At 43.9% G+C, this 25,000-nt stretch overlaps 1 protein-coding gene across 1 annotated transcript in view; it reads left to right on the forward strand.

Moving 5' to 3' along the window:
• Positions 1 to 25,000, forward strand: part of LOC115124098 (rho GTPase-activating protein 26-like) — a 244,439-nt gene that overhangs the window by 107,114 nt on the left and 112,325 nt on the right. The window contains 12 exon segments of the mRNA XM_065023899.1: positions 599 to 660; positions 4,301 to 4,372; positions 10,231 to 10,332; positions 11,243 to 11,353; positions 15,767 to 15,871; positions 18,156 to 18,260; positions 18,262 to 18,286; positions 19,119 to 19,219; positions 20,858 to 20,952; positions 23,558 to 23,636; positions 24,634 to 24,670; positions 24,849 to 24,914. Coding sequence (XP_064879971.1) covers positions 599 to 660; positions 4,301 to 4,372; positions 10,231 to 10,332; positions 11,243 to 11,353; positions 15,767 to 15,871; positions 18,156 to 18,260; positions 18,262 to 18,286; positions 19,119 to 19,219; positions 20,858 to 20,952; positions 23,558 to 23,636; positions 24,634 to 24,670; positions 24,849 to 24,914 — 960 coding nt within the window.

The following is a 25,000-nucleotide window of genomic DNA, read 5'->3' on the forward strand; positions in this document are numbered from 1 at the left end:
GGCACGTTTTGGTTTTAGCCCTAGCACTACACAGCTAATTCAGATAATCAGAGCTTGATGCTGACTTGGTTATTTGAATCAGATATTATGTGCTAGGGCAAAAACCAAAATGTGCACCCAGGGGTGGCCCCGGGACAGAGTTTGAGAAACCCTGGTCTAGAGCAGGGATGGAACAATCAGTAGCTTGCTAGTTGAAAACACAACCTGGTCTAAAGCAAGCATGTCAACTAGGATTTCAAATGAATAACCTTGTTATGCAAAGTCACACTTGTTGAATGTTAGATTGTACAGTATGATCACTGGCTTATTATGTATTGTTAACCTCCCTCCCTCTCTGTCTGTCTGTCTGTCTGTCTGTCTGTCTGTCTGTCTGCCTGCCTGCCTGCCTGCCTGCCTGCCTGCCTGCCTGTCTGTCTGTCTGTCTGTCTGTCTGTCTGTCTGTCTGTCTGTCTGTCTGTCTGTCTGCCTGCCTGCCTGCCTGTCTGTCTGTCTGTCTGTCTGTCTGTCTGTCTGTCTGTCTGTCTGTCTGTCTGCCTGCCTGCCTGCCTGCCTGCCTGCCTGCCTGCCTGTCTGTCTGTCTGTCTCTAACCATCTACAGCAAAGTCTCTACAGGAGTTTGCTGGAGTGCTGCAGAACCTGGAGGATGAGAGGACACGGATGGTGAGTGTCAGATATACAGTGCATTCTGAAACTTTTCAGACCCATTGAATTTTGTTACGTTACAGCCTTATTCTAAAATTGATTAAAACATTTCCCCCTCAGCAATCTACACACAATACCCCATAATGACAAAGCTAAAAACAGGTTTTAAGACATTTTTGCAAATGTATTACAAATAAAAAACAGAAATACCTTATTTACGTAAGTATTCAGACCCTTTGCTATGAGACTCGAAATTGAGCTCAGGTGCATCCTGTTTCCATTAAGCATCCTTGAGATGTTTCTACGACGTGATTGGAGTCCACCTGTGGTAAATTCAATTGATTGGACATGATTTGAAAAGGCACACACCTGTCTATATACGTTCCTACAGTTGACAATGCATGTCAGAGCAAAAACCAAGCCATGAGGTCGAAGGATTTGTCCGTAGAGCTCCAAGACAGGATTGTGTTGAGGCACAGATATGGAAAAGGGTACCAACAAATGTCTGCAGCATTGAAGGTCCCCAAGAACACAGTGGCCTCCATCATTCTTGAATGGAAGAAGTTTGTAACCACCAAGACTCTTCCTAGAGCTGGTCGCCCGGCCAAACTGAGCAAATGGGGTAGAAGGGCCTTTGTCAGGGAGGTGACCAAGAACCTGATAGTCACTTTGACAGAGTTCTAGAGTTCCTCTGTGGAAATGGGAGAACCTTCCAGAAAGACAACCATCTCTGCAGCACTCCACCAATCAGGCCTTTATGGTAGAGTGGCCAGACAGAAGCCACTCCTCAGTAAAAGGCACATGACAGCCCACTTGGAGCTTTCCAAAAGGCACCTAAAGACTGTCAGACCATGAGAAACTAGATGCTCTGGTCTGACGAAACCAAGATTGACCTCTTTGGCCTGAATGGAAACGTCACATCTGGAGGAATCCTGGCACCATCCCTACCGTGAAGCATGGTGGTGGCAGAATCATGCTGTGGGGATGTTTTTCAGTGGCAAGGACTGAGAGACTAGTCAAGATTGATGGAAAGATGAGCGGAGCAAAGTACAGAGAGGTCCTTGATGAAAACCTGCTCAGAGAGCTCAGGACCTCAGACTGGGGCGAAGGTTCACCTTCCAACAGGACAATGACACTAAGCACACAGCTAAGAAATACAATGCAGGAGTGGCTGCAGGAGTCTCTGAATATCCTTGAGTGACCCAGCCAGAGCCCAGACTTGAACCTGATTTGAATATCTCTGGAGAGATCTGAAATTAGCTGTGCAGCAACACTCCCCATCCAACCTGACAGAGCTTAAACATATCACCAGAGGAGAATTTGAGAAACTCCCCAAATACAGGTGTGCCAAGCCTGTAGCATCACCTGACAGAGCTGGAGAATCATACCCAAGAAGACTGGAGGCTGTAGCATCACCTGACAGAGCTGGAGAATCATACCCAAGAAGACTGGAGGCTGTAGCATCACCTGACAGAGCTGGAGAATCATACCCAAGAAGACTGGAGGCTGTAGCATCACCTGACAGAGCTGGAGAATCATACCCAAGAAGACTGGAGGCTGTAGCATCACCTGACAGAGCTGGAGAATCATACCCAAGAAGACTGGAGGCTGTAGCATCACCTGACAGAGCTGGAGAATCATACCCAAGAAGACTGGAGGCTGTAGCATCATCTGGAGAATCATACCCAAGAAGACAGAGCTGGAGAATCATACCCAAGAAGACTGGAGGCTGTAGCATCACCTGACAGAGCTGGAGAATCATACCCAAGAAGACTGGAGGCTGTAGCATCACCTGACAGAGCTGGAGAATCATACCCAAGAAGACTGGAGGCTGTAGCATCACCTGACAGAGCTGGAGAATCATACCCAAGAAGACTGGAGGCTGTAGCATCACCTGACAGAGCTGGAGAATCATACCCAAGAAGACTGGAGGCTGTAGCATCACCTGACAGAGCTGGAGAATCATACCCAAGAAGACTGGAGGCTGTAGCATCACAGAGCTGACAGAGCTGGAGAATCATGACAGAGCTGGAGAATCAACCCAAGAAGACTGGAGGCTGTAGCATCACCTGACAGAGCTGGAGAATCATACCCAAGAAGACTGGAGGCTGTAGCATCACCTGACAGAGCTGGAGAATCATACCCAAGAAGACTGGAGGCTGTAGCATCACCTGACAGAGCTGGAGAATCATACCCAAGAAGACTGAGGCTGTAGCATCACCTGACAGAGCTGGAGAATCATACCCAAGAAGACTGGAGGCTGTAGCATCACCTGACAGAGCTGGAGAATCATACCCAAGAAGACTGGAGGCTGTAGCATCACCTGACAGAGCTGGAGAATCATACCCAAGAAGACTGGAGGCTGTAGCATCACCTGACAGAGCTGGAGAATCACCCAAGAAGACTGGAGGCTGTAGCATCACCTGACAGAGCTGGAGAATCATACCCAAGAAGACTGGAGGCTGTAGCATCACCTGACAGAGCTGGAGAATCATACCCAAGAAGACTGGAGGCTGTAGCATCACCTGACAGAGCTGGAGAATCATACCCAAGAAGACTGGAGGCTGTCAGCATCACCTGGAGAACAGAAGACTGGAGAAGCATCACCTGACAAGAAGACTGAAGAGGCTGTAGCATCACCTGACAGAGCTGGAGAATCATACCCAAGAAGACTGGAGGCTGTAGCATCACCTGACAGAGCTGGAGAATCAAGAAGACTGGAGGCTGTAGCATCACCTGACAGAGCTGGAGAATCATACCCAAGAAGACTGGAGGCTGTAGCATCACCTGACAGAGCTGGAGAATCATACCCAAGAAGACTGGAGGCTGTAGCATCACCTGACAGAGCTGGAGAATCATACCCAAGAAGACTGGAGGCTGAGCATCATGACAGGAGCTGGAGAATCATACCCAAGAAGACTGGAGGCTGTAGCATCACCTGACAGAGCTGGAGAATCATACCCAAGAAGACTGGAGGCTGTAGCATCACCTGACAGAGCTGGAGAATCATACCCAAGAAGACTGGAGGCTGTAGCATCACCTGACAGAGCTGGAGAATCATACCCAAGAAGACTGGAGGCTGTAGCATCACCTGACAGAGCTGGAGAATCATACCCAAGAAGACTGGAGGCTGTAGCATCACCTGACAGAGCTGGAGAATCATACCCAAGAAGACTGGAGGCTGTAGCATCACCTGACAGAGCTGGAGAATCATACCCAAGAAGACTGGAGGCTGTAGCATCACCTGACAGAGCTGGAGAATCATACCCAAGAAGACTGGAGGCTGTAGCATCACCTGACAGAGCTGGAGAATCATACCCAAGAAGACTGGAGGCTGTAGCATCACCTGACAGAGCTGGAGAATCATACCCAAGAAGACTGGAGGCTGTAGTTACTGCTTCAACAAAGTACTGAGTAAAGGGTCTGAATACTTATGGAAATGTGATATTTCCCTTTTTTGTTGTTAGTAAATTTGCACTCCTAAAAAACAGTTTTTGCTTTGTCATTATAGGTTATTATGTGTAAATTGATGAGGGAAAAAAACTATTTATTCAATTTTAGAATAAAGCTGTAATGTAACAAAATGTGGAAAAAGTGAAAGGGAGTGAGGTCCTGTGTGATCAGCTGTGTTGTGACTGATCGCTGCATCTCTGCTCAGATTGAAAATGCCAATGACGTGCTGATCATGCCGCTGGAGCGCTTCCGGAAGGAGCAGATCAGTGCTGCCAAGGTAAGGATATATTATGACTGGACCCCCGAGAAGGGTGAAATTGAGGCCCACAATAAGGGGCTTTCCTGCATACTAATATTTATATTACAATTTCTTTTAGTTAGGACAGGTGGGAGGTGGGGGCACTCCGGTACAGTAGATGGTGTTAATGCACAATACCATTGAATGCCAGCAGCCTATAAACCCCACCGAAGATGGCACTGTTTTCCCGCAGTTCTGATAATAACTGCGAGGGCAGCTGTTCCGCAGACAGGATCAAAGGAAACTGTGCTAGTTTAGCCAGCTAGTCCTAAGGATTACTCTGGTACATAGCAGGCGGGAGTGACACTGTGTGCTGGCTTGCTAACTAGCAAGCACTCTGTGTCGGTAACCATCAAGCTAGCTAGTACATGGTATTGCCCCAGCCTCTCACCTGCTGTGCTAGCGGGAGGCAGGAACAACTGGTAGACAGTGTCCTTTGGCCCTGCCTGTCGGGTAAGGTTTTCTCTTGTACACAGATGGCGGGAGGCAGGGGCGACCCCATGTGCTATCTAGCTAAATAGCAATGCATGAACCAATAGGATGCAAAGAAAGGGGGGGTGTTCATGAAGGAACCAATGGGATGCTCGAGGGGTGGCGTTCCTGCTGTGCAGGAATGCCCACATGCAGAAAAGCCCCGAATTGCTGGTTGCAGTTGCACACTTATTGGGGGGATCCCCCCCACTAAAGGTCCTGTTAATCCTTACTATGGGGTCATTGTGTGATTTTACAATCCCTCGTAGATTATGAGGGGATTTATAATCCTTATTGGGTCATGTAGCCATTTTATAATCCCTGTTTAGCCTTGAAAGACAAAAAAACAACATATTTGTCTGTTACATTTGAACGTATCCACTGAGTGTTAGGAAATGCTCCGTTTCCCCTTCAGGTTGGCAGGTAACTGACTTTGTCCTGGTTGTGCTGATTCCACTGCATACAGTTGAAGTTGGAAGTTTACATACACTTAGGTTGGAGTCATTAAAACTAGTTTTTTAACCACTCCACATATTTCTTGTTAACAAACTATAGTTTTGGCAAGTCGGTTAGGACATCTAAGTCATTTTTCCAACAATTTTTTACAGACAGGTTATTTAATTTATAATTCTCTGTATCACAAGTTTAGAAGTTTACATACACTAAGCTGACTGTGCCTTTAACTTCTTATGGCTGCAGGGGCAGTATTGAGTAGCTTGGATGAAAGGTGCCCAGAGTAAACAGCCTGCTCCTCAGTCCCAGTTGCTAATACTGTATATGCATATTATTATTAGTATTGGATAGAAAACAGTTTCTAAAACTGTTTGAATGATGTTTGTGAATATAACAGGACTCATATGGCAGGCAAAAACATGAGAGGAAATCCAAACAGGAAGTGGGAAATCTGAGGTTGGTCGATTTTCAACCCAGCCCCTATTGAATACACAGTGAGATATTGGTTATGTTGCACTTCCTAAGGCTTCCACTAGATGTCAACCGTCTTTAGAAAATTGAATGAGGCTTCTACAGTGTTGTGGAGCCGGATGGGAGCTGTTTGAGTCAGTGGTCTGGCAGAGAGCCAGGTCCTGGTCACGCGGATTTCACATGATAGCGACCTGCGTTCCATGGTATTTCTACAGACAATGGAATTCTCCGGTTGGAATGTTATTGAAGATTTATGATAACAACATCCTAAAGATTGATTCTATACTTAGTTTGACAAGTTTTTTTGACCTGTAATATAACTTTTTGAAGTTTTCGTCCGACGTTCGGCTGGACCTGCACGAGCGTTTGGATTTGTGTAATAAACGCGCAAACAAAAGTAGCTACTTGGACATAAATAATGGACATTATCGAACAAATCAAGCATTTATTGTGGAACTAGGACTCCTGGGAGTGGATTCTGATAGAGATCGTCAAAGGTAAGGGAATATTTATAATGTTATTTCTGATTTTTGTTGACTCCAACTTAGCGGATAATTATTATTTTTTTCTGAGCGTCGTCTCAGATTATTGCATGGTTTGCTTTTTCCGTAAAGTTTTTTAAATCTGACACAGCGGTTTCATTAAGGAGAGGTATATCTATATTTCCATGTCTAACAATTGTATTTATCAACATTTATAATGAGTATTTCTGTAAAATGACGTGGCTCTCTGCAATATCACCGGATGTTTTTGGAAGTAGTGAACAATGCCAATGTATACTGAGATTATTTTATATAAATATGAACTTTATCAAACAAAACATACATGTATTGTGTAACATGAAGTCCTATGAGTGTCATCTGATGAAGATAATCAAAGGTTAGTGATTCATTTTATCTCTATTTGTGCTTTTTGTGACTCCTCTCTTTGGCTGGAAAAATAGCAGAATTTTTCTGTGAGTTGGTGGTGACCTAACATAATCGTTTGTGGGGCTTTCGCTGTAAAGCCTATTTAAATCGGACACCGTGGTGGGATTAACAACAAGATTACCTTTAAAACGGTATAAAATACATGTCTGTTTGAGGAATTTTAATTAGATTTCTGTTGTTTTGAATTTGGTGCCCTGCACTTTCACTGGCTGTTGTCATATCGATCCCGTTAATGGAATTGCAGCCCTAAGAAGTTTAAACAGCTTGGAAAATTACAGAAAATTATATCATGGCTTTAGAAGCTTCTGATAGGCTAATCGACATCATTTGAGTCAATTGGAGGTGTACCCGTGGATGTATTTCAAGGCCTACCTTCAAACTCAGTGCCTCTTTGCTTGACATCATGGGAAAATCAAAAGAAATCGCCAAGACCTCAGAAAAGAAAGTGTAGACCTCCACAAGTCTGGTTCATCCTTGGGAGCAATTTCCAAACGCCTGAAGTTACCACGCTCATCTGTACAAACAATAGTACGCAAGCATAAACACCATGGGACCACACAGCCATCATAATGCTCAGGAAGGAGACACGTTCTGTCTCCTAGAGATGAACGTACTTTGAAGCGAAAAGTGCAAATCAATCCCAGAACAACAGCAAAGGACCATGTGAAGATGCTGGAGGAAACGGGTACAAAAGTATCTATATCCACAGTAAAACGAGTCCTATATTGACATAACCTGAAAGGCCGCTCAGCAAGGAAGTTCAGGCCTTGCTGAAAGGCCGCTCAGCCACTGCTCCAAAACCGCCATAAAAAAAGCCAGACTACGGTTTGCAACTGCACATGAGGACAAAGATCGTAATTTTTGGAGAAATGTCCTCTGGTCTGATGAAACAAAAATAGAACTGTTTGGCCATAATGACCATCGTTGTGTTTGGAGGAGAAAGGGGGAGGCTTGCAAGCCGAAGAACAACCGTGAAGCACGGGGCTGGCAGCATCATGTTGTGGGGGTGCTTTGCTGCAGGAGGGACTGGTGCACTTCACAAAATAAGGAAAATTATGTGGATATATTAAAGCAACATCTCAAGACATCAATCAGAAAGTTAAAGCTTGGTCGCAAATGGGTCTTCCAAATGGACAATGACCCCAAGCACACTTCCAAAGTTGTGGCAAAATGGCTTAAGGACAACAAAGTCAAGGTATTGGAGTGGCCATCACAAGCCCTGACCTCAATCCTATAGAAAATCTGTGGGCATAACTGAAAAAGCTGTGGGAGCAAGGAGGCCTACAAACCTGACTCAGTTACACCAGCTTTATCTGGAAGAATGTGTCAAAATTCTCCCAACTTATTTTGGGAAGCTTGTGAAGGGCTACCTGAAATGTTTGACGCTAGATAAACAATTTAAAGGCAATGCTACCAAATACTAATTGAGTGTATGTAAACTTCTGACCCACTGGGAACGTGATGAAAGAAATAATAAATCATTCTGTCTACTATTATTCTGACATTTCACATTCTTAAAATAAAGTGGTGATCCTAACTGACCTAAGACAGAATGTTTACTAGGATTAAATGTCAGGATTTGTGAAGTTTAAATATATTTGGCTACGATGTATGTAAACTTCCGACTTCAACTGTACAAGTTATATGTTTGTAGGGTAGACTATGTAATGTATGCACTGCAGGGAGGAGCAGTCCTCTATTAAATCACCATTGATGACCACATTCAGAGCTCTCCCTACACTACCTCAGTGTGTCTAAATTGCTCTTAGCTCTGCCTGCCAGAGCTGACAGGTCGTATGCGATAAGACACTGCCTCCACCTGGCCAATAATGGTAATACATGAAGGGTTTTTATCAGGATTTAGCTGGTTGATTGTTAATGAAGAAAGGTAACAGACATCATATTGAGAGTGATATTAAATTGATTTAACTTTGTGAATGTACTTCACACCATGAAGTCTAAGTTAGAAGGATGTGTATGTTAATTGAATGTTTGAAGAATAATTGAGTGTTTGAAGGATACTTTAACTCAAAAAGCCTACATTGAAACGTAGGTCAGTTCTCTCCGGGATCCTTGGGAAGTCCCTACCCTAAACCCTAACCCTACCCTAACCTTAATCTTAACCATAACCCGTACCTAACCTTAACCATTCAAAACTTCAATGGGGGTCTTTCAACTTCAATGGGGGATAGGGACATCCCAAGGATCCCGGATAGCACGGCCTTGAAACATGTCAAAAGTGTATAACAGCCATGATGCAGGTAAATTTAGTATGAAGGGTTAGAGCTAAAAGAATGACTTTAGTTTTCTATATTATGATGCTTCGAAGTGATGTGTTGAGCAGCTGTTGTGGTCATTCTTTTCTGAGGAGGGTTGATTGGTTCTACTTCCTGTGGAAACTGGCTGGTTTTGAAAAGCTGGGTCATGTGACTGGGTGGACAGGGATGATGACATCACTCAGTAGCAGGTGTGGACACAGTCAATGTGCCCCAGGGTGATGAGTACTGTACTGTGTGTTAGTACTGACACACCCTGTTATGTCTGTATGTCTGTCTGTGGATGACCTCAATACCAGAGGTTCGGTATAAAGTGGTCAATTGTTTTCCCACCAGCTGTGAGCTGTCTCTGTTGGTTTCAGCAGCCCTAGAGGACTTGTGATTTCAACCTGTGTCTCACAACATGTGCTTCCAGGTTTGTCGCTGAAGCTGAGCTCTGGACATACCAATAATACCCACGACTCTTGAGAAATTATGTTCTGTTGGAAGCTACACAGAAAAAGGGATCCATAAGAGTTCTTCGGCTGTCCCCATAGGAGAACCATTTTGGTTCCAGGTAGAACCCTTTTGGGTTCCATGTAGAACCGTCTGTGGAAAGGGTTCCACCTGGAACCAAACGTGGTTCTTCAAAGGTTTCTCCTATGAGGACAGCTGAAGAATCCTCTCAGGTTCTAGATGGCACCCATTTATCTAAGAGTGTAGCAGTGATGATGCCAAAACAGAGATCTATTGCTGCCTTTTGACTGTAACACCAGTGTTACACTAGTGTTTACACCCTTATGATATACTAGGGGCATTGTGTTTCCATAGCTGGGGCTGACAGTGAGAACTTGTAAAGAGCAGAATTAACAACCCTGCATAATCAAAACAGTTGCTTTGTGAGAAGGTGTTAAGGTTCACAGTTAGCCATTGTTATGTAAATTAAAGCTGCAGTACCAGTGGCTTGGCTTTGGCCCCAAGTGAGACAAGTCCATCGGAGCCACAGGCCAGTAAAGCATGGGTGCTGGCCCGCGTAGATTGAAACAGAACAAGTCTGAGTCTTTTGGGTATAAAACCAGGTTAAATCATTTTTGGAAATGGGCCATACGTCTGATACAGAGGTCTCCTTTAAGAAGGAGGTCTTCTGACCTCAATTGGGCTTCCTGGTTAATTAAAAATACACATTGCTGTGTGTGGTGTCCAGGACTTTAGAGGAAACAAAGTGACGGTTGGTGACCTTTTTACTGATGTCTCACAGGAAGCCAAGAAGAAATATGACAAAGAGACGGAGAAGTACTGTGCTGTACTGGAGAAGCACCTGAGTCTATCAGCAAAGAAGAAAGAAGCACATCTCCATGAAGTAAGCACACACCTTTCCCTTGCTGCAGTAAGTCCATGTTTCCATGAAGTAAGCACAACCTTTCCCTTGCTGCAGTAAGTCCATGTTTCCATGAAGTAAGCACACACCTTTCCCTTGCTGCAGTAAGTCCATGTTTCCATGAAGTAAGCACAACCTTTCCCTTGCTGCAGTTAGTCCATGTTTCCATTTAGTAAGCACACACCTTTCCCTTGCTGCAGTAGGTCCATGTTTCCATGAAGTAAGCACACACCTTTCCCTTGCTGCAGTAAGTCCATGTTTCCATGAAGTAAGCACACACCTTTCCCTTGCTGCAGTAAGTCCATGTTTCCATGAAGTAAGCACACACCTTTCCCTTGCTGCAGTAAGTCCATGTTTCCATGAAGTAAGCACACACCTTTCACTTGCTGCAGTAAGTCCATGTTTCCATGAAGTAAGCACACACCTTTCCCTTGCTGCAGTAGGTCCATGTTTCCATGAAGTAAGCACACACCTTTCCCTTGCTGCAGTAAGTCCATGTTTCCATGAAGTAAGCACACACCTTTCCCTTGCTGCAGTAGGTCAATGTTTCCATGAAGTAAGCACACACCTTTCCCTTGCTGCAGTAGGTCCATGTTTCCATGAAGTACGCACACACCTTTCCCTTGCTGCAGTAAGTCCATGTTTCCATGAAGTAAGCACACACCTTTCCCTTGCTGCAGTAGGTCAATGTTTCCATGAAGTAAGCACACACCTTTCGCTTGCTGCAGTAGGTCCATGTTTCCATGAAGTAAGCACACACCTTTCGCTTGCTGCAGTAAGTCCATGTTTACCTTTAAGTGTTCATGTGTTTGTGAGTTGTCTCACTTCAATCCTGAGGTGATGTGTGTGTCCTGAACGTTAGTTCCAACAGAGTCACGTGTGTGTTGTGCAGGCAGACAGTCAGGTGGACCACGTGCGGCAGCATTTCTATGAGGTGTCTCTGGAGTATGTGTTCAAGGTGCAGGAAGTCCAGGAGAGGAAGATGTTTGACTTCGTAGAGCCGGTGAGTAAGAATGCCAACCACCCTCAGCATCTGCTGTCTTTTACTGTATACTGCTTAGGGTTGCATAACTCTAGTACCTTTCCCAAAACGTCCAGGTTTTCCAGAAATCCTGGTTGGAAGACGTATTTTCTGCTTATTCCCTCCTGAACCTTCCAACCAGGATTTCTGGAAAACCTGGGAATTTGGGGAAAGGTACTCGAGTTTTGAAACCCTACGATTGTGACTGTTCTACTGTTACTGTTCTACTGTTACTGTTCTACTGTTACTATTCTACTGTTACTGTTCTACTGTCACTGTTCTACTGTTACTTTACTACTTTTACTATTCTACTGTTACTTTACTACTGTTACCATTCTACTGTTACTGTTCTACTGTTACTGTTCTACTGTTACTATACTACTGTTACTATTCTACTGTTACTGTACTACTGTTACTGTTCTACTGTTACTGTTCTACTGTTACTGTACTACTGTTACTGTACTACTGTTACTGTTCTACTGTTACTGTTCTACTGTTACTGTACTACTGTTACTGTTCTACTGTTACTGTACTACTGTTACTATACTACTGTTACTATACTACTGTTACTGTTCTACTGTTACTGTTCTACTGTTACTACTGTACTACTGTTACTGTACTACTGTTACTGTATTACTGTTACTGTTCTACTGTTACTATTCTACTGTTACTTTACTACTGTTACTATTCTACTGTTACTATACTACTGTTACTATACTACTGTTACTATTCTACTGTTACTATACTACTGTTACTGTTCTACTGCTACTGTACTACTGTTACTGTACTACTGTTACTGTCTACTGTTACTGTGTTACTGTTACTGTTACTACTGTTACTGTATTACTGTTACTGTTCTACTGTTACTACTTTACTACTGTTACTATTCTCTACTGTATACTACTGTTACTATACTACTGTTACTATACTACTGTACTACTGCTACTGTACTACTGTTACTGTACTACTGTTACTGTACTACTGTTACTGTTACTACTGTTACTGTACTACTGTTACTGTTCTACTGTTACTGTTCTACTGTTACTGTACTACTGTTACTGTTCTACTGCTACTGTACTACTGTTACTGTACTACTGTTACTGTATTACTGTTACTGTTCTACTGTTACTATTCTACTGTTACTTTACTACTGTTACTATTCTACTGTTACTATACTACTGTTACTGTTCTACTGTTACTGTACTACTGTTACTACTGCTACTGTTACTGTACTACTGTACTACTGTACTACTGTTACTGTACTACTGTTACTGTACAACTGTTACTGTCTACTGTTACTACTGCTACTGTACTACTGCTACTGTACTACTGTTACTGTTCTACTGCTACTGTACTACTGCTACTGTACTACTGTTACTGTTCTACTGCTACTGTACTACTGTTACTGTTCTACTGTTACTACTGCTACTGTACTACTGCTACTGTTCTACTGCTACTGTACTACTGTTACTGTACTACTGTTACTGTTCTACTGTTACTATTCTACTGTTACTTTACTACTGTTACTATTCTACTGTTACTATACTGCTGTTACTGTTCTACTGCTACTGTACTACTGTTACTACTGCTACTGTACTACTGCTACTGTACTACTGCTACTGTACTACTGCTACTGTACTACTGTTACTGTCTACTGTTACTGTCTACTGTTACTACTGCTACTGTACTACTGCTACTGTTCTACTGCTACTGTACTACTGTTACTGTACTACTGCTACTGTACTACTGCTACTGTACTACTGCTACTGTTCTACTGCTACTGTACTACTGTTACTGTACTACTGCTACTGTACTACTGTTACTGTACTACTGTTACTGTCTACTGTTACTACTGCTACTGTACTACTGCTACTGTACTACTGCTACTGTACTACTGTTACTGTACTACTGTTACTGTCTACTGTTACTACTGCTACTGTACTACTGCTACTGTACTACTGTTACTGTTCTACTGCTACTGTACTACTGCTACTGTACTACTGCTACTGTACTACTGTTACTGTTCTACTGCTACTATACTACTGTTACTGTTCTACTGTTACTACTGCTACTGTACTACTGCTACTGTTCTACTGCTACTGTACTACTGTTACTGTACTACTGTTACTGTTCTACTGTTACTATTCTACTGTTACTATACTACTGTTACTGTTCTACTGCTACTGTACTACTGTTACTGTACTACTGTTACTGTCTACTGTTACTACTGCTACTGTACTACTGCTACTGTACTACTGCTACTGTACTACTGTTACTGTACTACTGTTACTGTCTACTGTTACTACTGCTACTGTACTACTGCTACTGTACTGCTGCTACTGCTACTGTACTACTGTACTACTGCTACTGTACTACTACTGTTACTGTACTGTTACTACTGCTACTGTACTACTGCTACTGTACTACTGCTACTGTACTACTGTTACTGTACTACTGTTACTGTCTACTGTTACTACTGCTACTGTACTACTGCTACTGTACTACTGTTACTGTTCTACTGCTACTGTACTACTGCTACTGTACTACTGCTACTGTACTACTGTTACTGTACTACTGCTACTATACTACTGTTACTGTTCTACTGTTACTACTGCTACTGTACTACTGCTACTGTTCTACTGCTACTGTACTACTGTTACTGTACTGTTACTGTTCTACTGTTACTATTCTACTGTTACTATACTACTACTGTTCTACTGCTACTGTACTGTTACTGTACTACTGTTACTGTCTACTGTTACTACTGCTACTGTACTTGCTACTGTACTACTGCTACTGTACTACTGTTACTGTTCTGTTACTGCTACTGTTACTACTGCTACTGTACTACTGTACTACTGTGCTACTGTTCTACTGCTACTGTTACTGCTACTGTACTACTGCTACTGTTCTACTGCTACTGTTCTACTGTTACTGTACTACTGCTACTGCTACTACTGCTACTGTACTACTGTTACTGTACTACAGTTACTTCACTACTGCTACTGTTCTACTGCTACTACTACTGTACTATTGTTACTACAGTTACTTCACTACTGCTACTGTTCTACTGTTACTACCGTTACTGTACTATTGTTACTACTGTTACTTTACTAGGGTGACTACTGTTTTTCTACTACTGTAACTGCTGTTACTGTACTACAGTTACTTCACTACTGTTACTGTCTACTGTTACTACTGCTACTGTACTACTGCTACTGTACTACTGCTACTGTTCTACTGCTACTGTACTACTGCTACTGTACTACTGCTACTGTTCTACTGCTACTGTTCTACTGTTACTGTACTACTGCTACTGTTCTACTGCTACTTTTCTACTGCTACTGTACTACTGTTACTGTACTACAGTTACTTCACTACTGCTACTGTTCTACTGCTACTACCGTTACTGTACTATTGTTACTACAGTTACTTCACTACTGCTACTGTTCTACTGTTACTACCGTTACTGTACTATTGTTACTACTGTTACTTTACTAGGGTGACTACTGTTTTTCTACTACTGTAACTGCTGTTACTGTACTACAGTTACTTCACTACTGCTACTGTTCTACTGTTACTACCGTTACTGTACTATTGTTACTACTGTTACTTTACTAGGGTGACTACTGTTTTTCTACTACTGTAACTGCTGTTACTGTACTACAGTTACTTCACTACTGCTACTGTTCTACTGTTACTACCGTTACTGTACTATTGTTACTACTGTTACTTTACTACGGTGACTACTGTTTTTCTACTACTGTAACTGCTGTTACTGTACTACAGTTACTTCACTACTGTTACTGTCTAACTCAAATCAAATAAACTTTTATTGGTCACATACACGTGTTTAGCAGATGTTATTGCGAGTGTAGCGATATGCTTGTTACTGTTCTACAGTTACTTTAGTCTATACAACTTTCATGCTCAATCACCTCATCTCTCTATGAAACACACTGTCTTCACAATGTAGATACGTGTACAGATGTAAGGTCTTAATTTCAGCCAGTTTACTACTGCAGGAAAATAATGCTGCTGCAACAGGAAATGTGAATTATTACAGTATGTGGATTATAATTAACAGACGTATTTGTAGGGGTTGATACATTTTTCCTAAGGAAAAATCAAGTCTGAATTTTCAAAGTGGAAATGACAAACTTCAAAAAGCTTTTTTTAACCTCGAATACACTTCAATTTCCTGCATTTCAGGAAAGTTCTCCTGCAACAGGGTCATCAAATTAAGATCCTACATATGTAGCTTTAGAATGTAGCTGACAACAAGTACCTTTGAAAGCAAATTAGAGTAGATTTGGTTGATTTCATTTAATTGAGTTGAGAGGAATGTTTCTCAACCGTGTTTCCTTTCCCTGTCATCCTCTACATGAATTCTAGTTGCTGGCATTCCTTCAAGGGCTGTTTACTTACTACCACCATGGGTACGAGCTGGCCAAAGACTTCAACCACTTCAAGACAGACCTCACCATCAGCATTCAGAATGTAAGATGCATGTTAATGCCATACATTACAGGCACGAGGTGCTGATCAGATTTAATCTTTTGCCAACCCAGTGGCCTTTCAAGGCAATAGCTCTAACCCAACAACTGTAGACAGTGGTCAATAGCTCTAACCCAACAACTGTAGACAGTGGTCAATAGCTCTAACCCAACAACTGTAGACAGTGGTCAATAGCTCTAACCCAACAACTGTAGACAGTGGTCAATAGCTCTAACCCAACAACTGTAGACAGTGGTCAATAGCTCTAACCCAACAACTGTAGACAGTGGTCAATAGCTCTAACCCAACAACTGTAGACAGTGGTCAATAGCTCTAACCCAACAACTGTAGACAGTGGTCAATAGCTCTAACCCAACAACTGTAGACAGTGGTCAATAGCTCTAACCCAACAACTGTAGACAGCGGTCAATAGCTCTAACCCAACAACTGTAGACAGTGGTCAATAGCTCTAACTGTAGACAGCGGTCAATAGCTCTAACTGTAGACAGCGGTCAATAGCTCTAACTGTAGACAGCGGTCAATAGCTCTAACTGTAGACAGCAGTCAATAGCTCTAACCCAACAACTGTAGACAGTGGTCAATAGACAGTGTTCAGCTCTAGACAGTGGTCAATAGCTCAACTGTAGACAGCGGTCAATAGCTCTAACTGTAGACAGCGGTCAATAGCTCTAACTGTAGACAGCGGTCAATAGCTCTAACCCAACAACTGTAGACAGTGGTCAATAGCTCTAACTGTAGACAGTGGTCAATAGCTCTAACCCAACAACTGTAGACAGTGGTCAATAGCTCTAACCCAACAACTGTAGACAGTGGTCAATAGCTCTAACCCAACAACTGTAGACAGTGGTCAATAGCTCTAACCCAACAACTGTAGACAGTGGTCAATAGCTCTAACCCAACAACTGTAGACAGCGGTCAATAGCTCTAACCCAACAACTGTAGACAGCGGTCAATAGCTCTAACCCAACAACTGTAGACAGCAGTCAATAGCTCTAACTGTAGACAGCAGTCAATAGCTCTAACCCAACAACTGTAGACAGTGGTCAATAGCTCTAACCCAACAACTGTAGACAGTGGTCAATAGCTCTAACCCAACAACTGTAGACAGTGGTCAATAGCTCTAACTGTAGACTAAGTGCAGTCAAACAACTGTAGACAGTGGTCAATAGCTCTAACCCAACAACTGTAGACAGTCAATAGTCAATAGACAGTGGTCTCTAACCCAACAACTGTAGACAGTGGTCAATAGCTCTACCCAACAACTGTAGACAGTGGTCAATAGCTCCAACAACTGTAGACAGTGGTCAATAGCTCTAACCCAACAACTGTAGACAGTGGTCAATAGCTCTAACCCAACAACTGTAGACAGCGGTCAATAGCTCTAACCCAACAACTGTAGACAGCGGTCAATAGCTCTAACCCAACAACTGTAGACAGCAGTCAATAGCTCTAACTGTAGACAGCAGTCAATAGCTCTAACCCAACAACTGTAGACAGTGGTCAATAGCTCTAACCCAACAACTGTAGACAGCGGTCAATAGCTCTAACCCAACAACTGTAGACAGCAGTCAATAGCTCTAACCCAACAACAACTGTAGCTCTAACCCAACAACTGTAGACAGTGGTCAATAGCTCTAACCCAACAACTGTAGACAGTGGTCAATAGCTCTAACTATAGACAGTGGTCAATAGCTCTAACCCAACAACTGTAGACAGTGGTCAATAGCTCTAACCCAACAACTGTAGACAGCAGTCAATAGCCCTAACCCAACAACTGTAGACAGTGGTCAATAGCTCTAACCCAACAACTGTAGACAGCAGTCAATAGCCCTAACCCAACAACTGTAGACAGCAGTCAATAGCTCTAACCCAACAACTGTAGACAGCAGTCAATAGCTCTAACCCAACAACTGTAGACAGCAGTCAATAGCCCTAACCCAACAACTGTAGACAGCGGTCAATAGCTCTAACTGTAGACAGTGATCAATAGCTCTAACTGTAGACAGTGGTCAATAGCTCTAACCCAACAACTGTAGACAGCAGTCATTAGCTCTAACCCAACAACTGTAGACAGTGTTCAATAGCTCTAACCCAACAACTGTAGACAGTGGTCAATAGCTCTAACCCAACAACTGTAGACAGTGGTCAATAGCTCTAACTGTAGACAGTGGTCAATAGCTCTAACTGTAGACAGTGGTCAATAGCTCAGAATGCAGGATGGTAGGTGGGATGTTGCCATCATTCTGTCTCCTCTCCTGCTGTTAAGACGCGGAACCGTTTTGAAAGCACCCGGTCTGAGGTGGAGTGTCTGATGAGGAAGATGAAGGAGAACCCCCATGAACACAAGAGCATCAGCCATGGCACCATGGAGGGGATATCTGTTTGTACAGGAGAAACGTGAGGGTCCCGTCCTGCTCTCTGTCTCTCTCACTCCTTTCTCGTTCTCGATCTCACTGTCTCTCACTCTCACACACAGACAGTTCTTTCTCTCTCTCATGATGCAATAAGGTCACATATCATATCACTATTTAGTCATTTATTTTGACCATTTAGAAAAGTAGTACCAGTGTTGTTGTACAAATAGATTTGCATTTCCCCATAGAAACAACAAGAGTAATTGTATTCAGGATGAGACTCCAAGAGGTGACAAGGGCACTGAGCATGTGCAGTAATAAATTGGTAACCAAAACCATTTTTTCATTGCTCCCCCACTCTCTGCTTCTCTCTCTGCTACTGTATCTGCTTCTCTCTGCTTTTCTCTCTGCTTCTCTCTAAGCTTCTCTCTCTGCTTCTCTGATTTTCTCTCTGCTTCTCTCTGCTTCTCTCTCTGCTTCTCTCTGCTTCTCTCTCTGCTTTTCTCTCTGCTTTTCTCTCTCCTTCTCTCTGCTTTTCTCTCTGCTTTTCTCTCTGCTTCTCTCTGCTTCTCTCTCTGCTTTTCTCTCTGCTTCGCTCTGCTTCTCTCTCTGCTTCTCTCTGCTTCTCTCTCTCCTTCTCTCTCTGCTTCTCTCTCCTTCTCTCTCTGCTTCTCTCTGCTTCTCTCTCTGCTTCTCTCTGCCTCTCTCTCTCCTTCTCTCTCTGCTTATCTCTGCTTTTCTCTCTCCTTCTCTCTCTGCTTCTCTCTGCTTCTCTCTCTGCTTCTCTCTCTGCTTTTCTCTCTGCTTCTCTCTCTGCTTTTCTCTCTGCCTCTTCTCTGCTTCTCTGTCTGCTTCTCTCTGCTTCCCTCTCTCAGGTTCTTTTGTGTCAACCTGGGTCAAGTACTACTGCACCTACCATCGAGAGCCCAAACGAGTCACCATGGTCCTGTTTGACCAGAAGTCTGGAGGCAAAGTGGTGTGTTGTCTGTTTGTTTCTACCCAGAATGCCACTCTGCCATGCCGTGGGACCATGTAGTTGTTGGAGCAGAGAGACAGAGAGTGAGAGAGAGAAGAGCGAGAATAGAGAGAAATAAATGTTGGCATTGCTCGCTCGCTTGTTTTGGCCTGTCAGCGATGATGCAGGGCTCTAATCTTGCCATGGGCGGCAGGTCATGGTACCGTGACTCAGGGCTGGCAGGGTTGACACACAGAGCTGGCAGCGGGCCAGCCTCTCCTGCAGTGCCACTCTCAGACAGTAGTTAACACAGTGCCCATGCCAAGCCCAACATCTTGACAGGGATAAGTTCTGCTCTACTACACCCAAGTATAGGGGAGACTAGAGCCCCAACTACAGGGGCCAACTCATCTAATTACACACACACACACACACACACACACACACACAGAGAGAGAGAGAGAGCTCTCCAGAAACCACAGGGGCTTCTCCAACCCTCATGAACAGAGCCATAGACACATTAATTAGACACATTCATATTTAAGGCCTCTCAGTCACGATTTAAAGCAGAAATCATGTGTGACATTTGTCTCTAGAGGTTTGAATGACTGCAGTTGTTTTGGGGAAAACTGCCGATATACTGTTTAACACCAGGGAAATGAAAAAGTGTCATTTATAAATTGCCCAAGAAATATGCTTCAAATGTTGATTTCTTACATGGGGAAATGAATGACACATTATGTCTGTAAGTGTTCAGATCAGCATGAGATTCCCTTTTTTCATCCTATTTATTGAGTATCGGTGGAATTATCATAAAAGGCCAATATCTTCCGATAATATTGGTGAACCAATGTCTGTCGGGCTCTACTCCTCATCTCACAGTTCCTTTCACACTGATTGAAGTGTACTGTGGAGAAAAGGATGGCAGAGAGAGGGAGATGAAGGGGGAGAAGTGATGGAGGAAGAGGAGAAAGGGCAGGAGAGGGGAGAGGACATGGGAGGAGAAGAGAGGAAGGATCAGAGAGGAGAGGACCTATCACTCGGAACACATCAGAGTTGTGGCTTGACGGTCCCTTTCTCAGGATTACTGTCCTGTGTCTGCTAGGATCCTGTGTACAAACAGAGTAGTGACACTTCAAGTGCTAATGTAGTCCCTTTGAAGGAGGAGAGGAGAGGAAAGGAGAGGACAGGGGAGAAGAGGAGAGGGAAGGGGAGGAGAGGAAATGGGAGGGGTGAGAAGAAAGGGGAGGAGAGAGAAGAGAGGGGAGGAAAGGGGAGGAAAGGAGAGAAGGAGAGGAAAGGGTAGATGAGGAAAGGAAAGAGGAGAGGGGAGGAAAGGGGGGACGAAGAGAGGAGAGGAAAGGAGAGGAGAGGGGAGATGAAGAGAGAAGAGGAAAGGAGAGGAGGGATTGACAGTAGGGAGATGGGTTGTAAAATAGATGCACTGGAATGATACATCTAAGCTTCCTACACATCTTTTCCTAGGTCCTTTGAGTCCGTCCATCCTAGTCCTTGTCCACAATTCACTGCGAGAATCAAAGAAATGCACCGTAATGACATGGTTCCATACACATTGGGAAAGGAACTTCACATTGATTGAACTTGAATGTCATAAAATGTCTCTTCTTAAAGGTTGATTAAGGTCGCCCCTGTCTTCAGGGAGAGGAGGAGAGCTTCACTCTGAAGTCCTGCACAAGGCGGAAGACGGACTCTATAGAGAAGAGGTTCTGTTTTGATGTGGAGGGCGTAGACAGGTGAGTCATTGCTGCTGTCTCATAGCTTGTTGTTACCCATTCCAACCACAGGGTGGTGCTCACAAGTCTTGCTGGGGCTCTGGCTGAGTGACTCGTGAGACTCAACACAAAGGATCTTAATGAGGATATGCAATCGCAAAATCCCAGTACACAGCTTGTCTCTTTAATGTTACATTAATTGCAGATGAAAATGAGGTGTTGTTTAAAATGCATTGTTCAACATTAAGATGAGGGGTGGTTTGAAATGCATTGTTCAACATTAAGATGAGGGGTGGTTTGAAATGCATTGTTCAACATTAAGATGAGGGGTGGTTTGAAATGCATTGTTCAACATTAAGATGAGGGGTGGTTTGAAATGCATTGTTCAACATTAAGATGAGGGGTGGTTTGAAATGCATTGTTCAACATTAAGATGAGGGGTGGTTTGAAATGCATTGTTCAACATTAAGATGAGGGGTGGTTTGAAATGCATTGTTCAACATTAAGATGAGGGGTGGTTTGAAATGCATTGTTCAACATTAAGATGAGGGGTGGTTTGAAATGCATTGTTCAACATTAAGATGAGGGGTGGTTTGAAATGCATTGTTCAACATTAAGATGAGGGGTGGTTTGAAATGCATTGTTCAACATTAAGATGAGGGGTGGTTTGAAATGCATTGTTCAACATTAAGATGAGGGGTGGTTTGAAATGCATTGTTCAACATTAAGATGAGGGGTGGTTTGAAATGCATTGTTCAACATTAAGATGAGAGTAGTTTGAAATGCATTGTTCAACATTAAGATGAGGGGTGGTTTGAAATGCATTGTTCAACATTAAGATGAGGGGTGGTTTGAAATGCATTGTTCAACATTAAGATGAGGGGTGGTTTGAAATGCATTGTTCAACATTAAGATGAGGGGTGGTTTGAAATGCATTGTTCAACATTAAGATGAGGGGTGGTTTGAAATGCATTGTTCAACATTAAGATGAGGGGTGGTTTGAAATGCATTGTTCAACATTAAGATGAGGGGTGGTTTGAAATGCATTGTTCAACATTAAGATGAGAGTAGTTTGAAATGCATTGTTCAACATTAAGATGAGGGGTGGTTTGAAATGCATTGTTCAACATTAAGATGAGGGGTGGTTTGAAATGCATTGTTCAACATTAAGATGAGGGGTGGTTTGAAATGCATTGTTCAACATTAAGATGAGGGTGGTTTGAAATGCATTGTTCAACATTAAGATGAGAGTAGTTTGAAATGCATTGTTCAACATTAAGATGAGGGGTGGTTTGAAATGCATTGTTCAACATTAAGATGAGGGGTGGTTTGAAATGCATTGTTCAACATTAAGATGAGAGTAGTTTGAAATGCATTGTTCAACATCTGTGTGTCCTCTGCCCAGTGTGTGTGTGTGTGTCCCCTCTGCCAAGTGTGTGTGTCCTCTGCCCAGTGTGTGTGTGTGTGTCCCCTCTGCCCAGTGTGTGTGCGTGTGTCCCCTCTGCCCAGTGTGTGTGTGTGTGTGTCCCCTCTGCCCAGTGTGTGTGTGTGTGTCCTCTGCCAAGTGTGTGTGTGTGTGTGTCCCCTCTGCCCAGTGTGTGTGTGTGTGTCCTCTGCCCAGTGTGTGTGTGTGTGTCCCCTCTGCCAAGTGTGTGTGTCCTCTGCCCAGTGTGTGTGTGTGTGTCCCCTCTGCCCAGTGTGTGTGTGTGTGTCCCCTCTGCCCAGTGTGTGTGTGTGTGTGTGTCCCCTCTGCCCAGTGTGTGTGTGTGTGTCCTCTGCCTAGTGTGTGTGTGTCCTCTGCCAAGTGTGTGTGTGTGTATGTGTGTGTGTCCCCTCTGCCCAGTGTGTGTGTGTGTGTCCTCTGCCCAGTGTGTGTGCGTGTGTCCCCTCTGCCCAGTGTGTGTGTGTGTGTCCCCTCTGCCCAGTGTGTGTGTGTGTGTGTCCTCTGCCCAGTGTGTGTGTGTGTGTCCCCTCTGCCAAGTGTGTGTGTGTGTGTGTGTGTGTCCCCTCTGCCCAGTGTGTGTGTGTGTGTCCCCTCTGCCCAGTGTGTGTGTGTGTGTCCCCTCTGCCCAGTGTGTGTGTGTGTGTCCCCTCTGCCCAGTGTGTGTGTGTGTGTCCTCTGCCCAGTGTGTGTGTGTGTGTGTCCTCTGCCAAGTGTGTGTGTGTGTGTGTGTGTGTCCCCTCTGCCCAGTGTGTGTGTGTGTGTCCTCTGCCCAGTGTGTGTGTGTCCCCTCTGCCAAGTGTGTGTGTGTGTGTGTCCTCTGCCCAGTGTGTGTGTGTGTGTGTCCTCTGCCCAGTGTGTGTGTGTGTGTGTCCTCTGCCCAGTGTGTGTGTGTGTGTGTCCTCTGCCCAGTGTGTGTGTGTGTGTGTCCTGCAGTGTACAGTTGTTGTAACCACAACCCTTTTTATCAGCGTGTCAGTAAAAGCTGGACTTAACATGTTTTAACAGTTCACAAGGACAACTTGACTGTGAGTGTTAGACAGAGTGTTCATTATGGTGCATTATGGTGAGTGTGTGTGTGTTTATGAGTGTGTGTGTGTGCGTGTGTGTGGTTTGAAGCAGGACTGTATTGACAGCTGATGGTGAGCCTGTATCAGTGTGTGTGTGTGTGTGTGTGTGTTGCAGGTCGGGGGTGATCACCATGCAGGCTCTATCGGAGGAAGACCGCAGGCTCTGGATGGAGGCTATGGATGGGAGAGAACCGGTATGTTGCCACGGTTACACACCCATCCTGTGTGTGTGCGTGTGTATGCGCGCGTGTGTGTGTGTGTGTGTGTGTGTGTGTGTGTGTGTGTGTCTAGCCCATCACAGGAATTCCAGGCGTAATCTCCAGGTTCTTTTTGTATTAGTTCCTATGTACAGGATACACATGATATACACCATCCAATCAAATGCTGACTTACAGGTTCCTTCTGGACAATGCAACAACAATAAGAAATAATAAAGATAAGAATACGAACATAAAGTAAATGACAGTAGAATATAATAAACATGTTAACATTTATTATAATACAGGAAGACACAATTTATAATCCAATATTTACACCTGTATTGTTTTGTGGAAGTGGGGAGTGTTTAAATTGTACAGTATTTAGATAATCATAATAATAAACTGGTAGCAGCAGGTGTGTGTGTTTAGCATGAATGTGTGTGTGTGTGTGTGTGTGTGTATATGAGTGTAAATATGAGTATTAAGGCTCGTAGAATCACAGCAGGCGGTCAGTCCAGTTCAAGTGTTCAGCAGTCTGATGGCTTGTAGATAGAAACGGTCTCTGAGTCTGTTGGTATCAGACCTCGTGCTCCTCGTCTGCACGACGGTACTGGAGTCAACAGCTGGCGTCTGGGGAGTGTGGGGTCCTTGATGATGCTGCAGGCCTTCCTCAAACACCGGTTCGAGTAGATGCATAGCTGAATAACTAACCTTCAGCTCCTTCAGGAAGCCGCTTGAATCAGTAGAGGCTCTATCGGAGGAAGACCGCAGGCTGTGGTTTCTCCATTGATGCCAATGTGCTGTTCTACTACACAGCGACCAGGTCGTCTGACATGCTCTGTCCAACCGTGTTTCATTACATCATAGTGTACATGGGGTTACGTAAGTACAGCTTGTGTTCAGTACACAGATAGGCGTTTGAGACTGGTGGTGCTGGCGGTAAAAGCTAAGCGGTGTAACCGTGGTAACCTGGCGTTTCTGTTCCTTCCAGGTCTATAACTTAAACAGAGACAGCCAAAGTGAAGGCAGTAAGTGACTCATTGGTATTCATTACCTTTACTCTACCATCTGTCCAGATCAATGCACACTGATAATGGATGGGATTAATTTCCTTCTTTACCTCTGTTTCTCCCTCTCTTCTCTATACCTCCCTCCCTCCCTCCCTCCCTCCCCCTCCCTCCCTTCCTCTCTCTCTCCATGTCACAGTGGTCCAGCTGGACGTGGTTGGCTTCAACGTGGTGAAGAAGTTCATCTATGCTGTGGAGACCAGAGGTATTGAACTAAGGCTGGGTTGCTTACAGCCCACACTGGTGTGAATCTTATAGGTCCTATAAGATCTTTATATACAGCGCTTTCGG

The sequence above is a fragment of the Oncorhynchus nerka genome, linkage group LG10, assembly GCF_034236695.1.
Source record: "Oncorhynchus nerka isolate Pitt River linkage group LG10, Oner_Uvic_2.0, whole genome shotgun sequence".
In the NCBI taxonomy this organism is placed as follows: domain Eukaryota; kingdom Metazoa; phylum Chordata; class Actinopteri; order Salmoniformes; family Salmonidae; genus Oncorhynchus; species Oncorhynchus nerka.